This window comes from Epinephelus moara, chromosome 4 (genome assembly GCF_006386435.1).
Source record: "Epinephelus moara isolate mb chromosome 4, YSFRI_EMoa_1.0, whole genome shotgun sequence".
In the NCBI taxonomy this organism is placed as follows: domain Eukaryota; kingdom Metazoa; phylum Chordata; class Actinopteri; order Perciformes; family Serranidae; genus Epinephelus; species Epinephelus moara.
Window position 1 is genome coordinate 8,164,213 of NC_065509.1, and position 5,389 is coordinate 8,169,601.

General features: G+C 40.1%; 1 protein-coding gene across 1 annotated transcript; it reads right to left on the reverse strand.

Moving 5' to 3' along the window:
• Nucleotides 1-1,287: 1,287 nt before the first annotated feature.
• On the reverse strand, nucleotides 1,288-4,179 carry mgst2 (microsomal glutathione S-transferase 2). Its single transcript, XM_050042020.1, has 4 exons — nucleotides 4,018-4,179; nucleotides 3,524-3,623; nucleotides 1,887-2,039; nucleotides 1,288-1,796 (listed from the first exon to the last, which is right to left on the reverse strand). The coding sequence occupies exons 1-4, from the start codon at nucleotides 4,076-4,078 to the stop codon at nucleotides 1,688-1,690; spliced, it is 423 nt and encodes a 140-aa protein (XP_049897977.1). The 5' UTR covers nucleotides 4,079-4,179; the 3' UTR covers nucleotides 1,288-1,687.
• Between the last annotated feature and the right edge of the window lie 1,210 nt (nucleotides 4,180-5,389).

Sequence of the window (5,389 nt, forward strand, 5' to 3'; positions counted from 1 at the left end):
CCAGGGGGCGATGTGACACCAGGAGGAAAATTAAAGCGACAACGCTGCCTTAATCAAGCCATTAATATTGTGCTCTTACTGTTTCAATGTTTGTGTAAAAAGGACTTAGGATGTGTATACGTGGCTTTTCTAATCTTTCAGTGTCATTGCTAGACGCCACAACCTCTATGTAGACACCGCAAAATGATGACATCAATACAGATCAATTATGTGCAGTATCCTCAGAAGTACATGTGGAGCACAGGAAGAAGTCTGATGTGCATCTTTACAGACAGATAATGGATGGATGGAGAGTGGATCCCATCATTACTGTGTACAGAATTCTGACATAAAGGTAAAGGTAAGGATACACGTTGGGTTGAAGGTAAATAGATGGTGTCTCTCCTTTGATTAAGTATTTTAGTCATACATGTTTACAGTATGCATGTGTGCTGCTGTATATGTACATTATGTATCTTTTTATGTGTGTAAATGTATGTATACATGTACAGTTTATTTGTGTATTGAGAACCTTTAAAGGTTCAGTGTGTATTGGCAGGAATGGAATATAATATAATAACTATGTTTTCTTTAGTGTATAATCACCTGTAAATAAGAATCGCTGTATTTTTGTTACCTTAGAATAAGCCGTTCATTTCTGTATAGGGAGAGGGTCCTTCTCTGTGGAGATAGCCATGTTGAACCACCATGTTTCTACAGTAGCCCAGAACAGACAAACCATACACTGGCTCTAGATAGGGCCATTCGCATTTGTTGCGTTGGCCACCATAATTCGCAGCCCCTCTGTGACGTGCACACTAGTTATTTATCGTTAAACTGCTTTATTGAGTGTTTTACCAGTTTCAATCACGTGTTTGGTTTTGAGAGGAGACCTCTGTGAATAATTCAGCTCCTAGTAGCAACCTCCTGAAAGTCTGGATCAGAAATAAGGTGAGCACACATTAGCAGGTGCTGGGATAGCAGCACACCTACAACATGCCAAACAGCATAGGAAAATACTGATTTGTAACATGTAACTGCTCTGTGTTTTTACTTTTGGTCCATTTATTTTGGAGAGGAGGGAGCTCTGTGGATAATTTCACCCCTGGTAATAATCTCCTGAACAATGAACACTGAAGGAATTCCAACTGGAAAAAGTTTCAGCTGGTTGCAAACTACAATCCTCAAAACTAGATCCACTAAATCCCCCTAGATCATACACACTGCTCCTTTAAGGAAAATAATAACACCACCCTTTCTTAAAAGACATCCTTGTATGTTTAAAATTAATGACAGTTGCTCCTGAACTAAATAAAAACACAAACTTTATTTCACTTTGATAAATCAACCTTGAATTTTTTGGTTTTATAAAATGTCACTGTGCTGGGGAGTAATATTCTATATGTATATGTATGGAAATATGAAATGCATGACACACTCGGGCTTATGTGTTTGTTACTATAAAAAATAGATCACACAGGTCATTGCTGTCCCACGAAGTATGTCTGACTTAAAGGTATCTGAGAGGTTACAGAAACATAGCATTTTAAAAGAACATGATCCTGGGCTTTGTTTAGAATCAAACAAATGACACTGATTAGACCTCAGCAGACTTACAAACAGATGAGTATCCTGTGAACAATCCTGTTTCTGAAATACACCTACTATTTAATAGGCTGTTCTGCATAAGTAGGCAGTGGTGAAATCTTCAGAGGTGGATGTTAAAGTACTTGTGTAGTATCCCACGCAGTACTCCAATCAAAGCCAGTAGAGACAGAGTGACAATGACAGCCAGAGTCAGGTAAAACCCAGGTAACCTGCGAACCAGAGAGCACTCAGTCAACATTCTCACATCAAATACTTTAACTGAAGTCATTACTGTTTAAACAATGTATCAGATAAATGACCTTTTCTTGGTGGACTTGACATATCCGTTGACATATATTTGTCTGGCAATAATGTACACCAGTCCTCCTGCAGCTGCTGTCACCTCACTGAAGAACAGGCCACAGGTCCACAGCGTCACCAGGAACAAAGGGTAAAACTCTGCACAGTTCTGACTGCGAACACACACCACAGCACACATGGTCAACTTTCACAAAGTAACACCTTTGATCGACTTTGACTGGGTAGAAGAAAGCCTTGATATGACAAAACTGAAGTTATTGTTCTTGGCCCCAAACAACTCAGAGACTCTTTATCTGATGACATAGTTNTGTGAGGCAAATTGTGATTTGTGATATTGGGCTTTATAAATAAAATTGATTGATTGAAATTGATATGGCAAATTATGATTTTGGATAGCTGATTGCTGATATTTACTGCGGACACTCAGTTTCTTCACTCTATAATCAGGGTTTCTTTTTTCCAAAATTATATTATTACCCAGGAGCAAAAGACTCTGAAACAGCTCTCAGGCTACCATGAGTATACACCGTATACATGCATTTAACAATAAATGAGACTGATGGCTTATTTAGGCTCAATGTTAGACATGTATACGGACACGAAAGCATCCTTCTGTCCATACTTTGGGTCATTTCGCCCACATTTGTGCACATTTTCTGAAAGTTAATGGATATGGACAAAATGGAGTAGGGCCACTTGAAATCACTGAGGCAGTGTTGCATAAGTGAGATACTACTGTAGGACGCGACAAAGACATTTTAAAAACGGCGGAATGGAACAAATCAGTGGGCTAATATAGTGAAAAGAATTCTCCATCCACATGTCACAGTGTATTTAATGGCCTATCAGATCACAGCTGTCTAAAATGCTGCCTCTGTTAAAAGGTAGATCATTACGACCTCCTTCACCGTCACCTTGTTTGTTGTTGTCAGAAATTTTTGACTGTCCTCTAGTGCCATCTGTTGGATTAAGCTACGCCAACATAAAGGACACAAGGAAGTATGAGGGCAGTATGATGGACATGTTTTAAATGGATGTATCTATTTTTGTACATAACGGGCCGCATTCAGATTGACTTCAGACCTGCAGTCCTCTATTTCATTTAAATGGAGTAGGGGCGTGGCCAGGGGTGACACAAGCCACACCTAAAAACTGACTGGCCACCCTATTACCCTAAACTATGATCAGCTTTCTGCCCAGTTAGAGGTGGGACCCTAGGCATAGTCATTAAAATTTTGTTGGTTTGGTTTGAGTTTCCAAAAGACCACCATCAACCCAACCACCCAATATTGTCAGTATATTTGCACGGGGCAGGGGTGTTTGGCGTCATTTCCACCACAAACATCAATCATCTTTTATTGGTGTGGGCTTTTTCAGTGCAGCATTTCAGACAGTGGGTGAATACAAATGTTCCAGCACAGACAGTATGAGGATATATGTGTTAGTGTTTTTTAACACTAATGTATGGAAACGTGTAGAAACCCAAAATACATTACACAACCCAAACTGATTATTCTTTTGCATAATCAGTTAATCAAATAGATTGTGGTGTATGTGAAACACCACTGACAGATACTGTTTGACAAGTATTTTAGAGGCTGTACATTAGCTTATGAAAACACGTAAGTCCTCTTACTGTGCACGGAAAGTCCTCTCAAACTCTGGAGGTCCAGTGACAGAGGGAGGCAGCACCTTATGGGCCATCCTGGACAAACCAACCCGACGGGCCAGGTAGCCTGGAAGGAGACAGTGATGGGGGGGTTTGAGTCTCTATAAATGACTCAAACAAAACATAATACTGTGTAGTAACATATCAGTGCAACAATCCAGAGCACAAGTAGGTTTTCAGGCTGTCACAGGCCTATCTTTAATGGACATGTTTTCAGACCTTTAAAGCTAAAATCTTGGTGACCTAATTAATCACTGATCCATGAAATTAGGGTGTCGATGAAAAGAGTTTTTTAAAGTCTACTGTCACTACAGTATGTCTAGTACAAATTCTACTTAAAGTTTAACCCAAAAACACACTCACAGTGACATGAGAGCGTGAGACGAGCACTTGGTAAATACCCACTACACCTTTTGCTGAACCAGAATGTTTAAGTCGGTATGCTGACGTGTTAAGCTCACCCATATGCAGGGCAGACAGTAGAGACACTGCAGCCAACAAAAAAGGGGAATCTGTTCCCATGGCTCTGCTGAAAATCCAGCGCTTCACACAGTTTGCCTTCTGTAATGATTAAACTTTACATAACAAGCAGGAGGTACTTCCTGGGAGAAAGGCAACTTTAGCTCATCCCACAACAAGTGCTGTCACGTTGTGTTATTAAAGCCCTGCCCTGTTACTGAATAAATGAAAGCAGGGAAGGCTGAACTAAAGCACTTAAAGGTCCAGTGTGTAGGATTTAAGGGGGCATATTGGCAGGAATGGAATATAATATATATACTCTTTAGGGTTTAATCACCTGAAAACAAACAGGAAACAGGTTCTTGGATATCACCATGTTGCACTGACATGTTTCTACAGTAGCCCAGAATGAACAAACCAAATATTGGCTCTAGATGGGGAAGTTTGTGTTTCTGTGTTTTCATGTTTTTGCATCTGTCCCCGTAGATCGCAGCCCCTCTGCTACACGAGTGTTGGAAAAATGCTTTTTTAAAACTTGAAATTGCTTTATTTAGTGTTTTTACAGATTTTAATCATCGGGTCCATTTGGTTTGGAGAGGAATTAGTCTCTGCGGTTAATTCAGCCCCCACTGAAAACCTCCTGAACGTCTGGACCTTAGGTCATCATAGAAAAAGTGAGCACGCATTAGCATGTGCTGGGATAGCAGCCTGTTTGTGACATAATGTGAAACTGCTTTACTTTGTGTTTTTACCAGTTTTAATCACTGGGTCCATTTGTTTAGAGGAGTTAGAGACATCTGCAATTAATTCAGCTCACAGTAAAAACCTCTTCAATAATGAACACTGAACAAGTTTCAGTTGACTGCAATCTGCAATCCTCACCACTAGAGGCCACTTTACCCCCCTAAATCTTACACACTGGACTTTTAAATGTGTCCCACTGTTTTTGCTGACAGTTGTACACTCACAACATTTTTGCCATTGCCTAGTAACGTTGCTGTGCTGGATTTTAAAGTAGGCAACTCTTTGCCAAAACTGCCATAACCACTTTGTAAGTCATAGATATGTGTTGATGTGTTGGCTGCGTTTCTGTCTGTCATAGACCGTAAAAATAAGGATGTAGCTACTGTGACACTGGTCTGCATTGTGGCCTTTGTACGGTGGCCCTGAAAGGTCACAGCACTGCAACTTAAGAAAACACATGCAAAAAGACAAAACACAAGCAAATTTAGAAAACATTTTCATCAATTTGACAACACGTGCGCAGCATTTAGAAAACGCGCTGCAAAGACCACAACACAACACATTAGAAAAACGCGCTGCAAAGACCACAACACAACACATTAGAAAAAGCGATGCAAAGACCACAACACA

Coding starts and splice junctions, on each gene's coding strand:
- mgst2 (XM_050042020.1), bottom strand. CDS start 4,078: ATGGGAACAGATTCCCCTTTTTTGTTGGCTGCAGTGTCTCTACTGTCT. Junction 3,624..4,017: donor ACTGTCTGCCCTGCATATGG/GTGAGCTTAACA, acceptor GTCTCCTTCCAG/GCTACCTGGCCCGTCGGGTT. Junction 1,797..1,886: donor GTCAAGTCCACCAAGAAAAG/GTCATTTATCTG, acceptor TCTGGTTCGCAG/GTTACCTGGGTTTTACCTGA.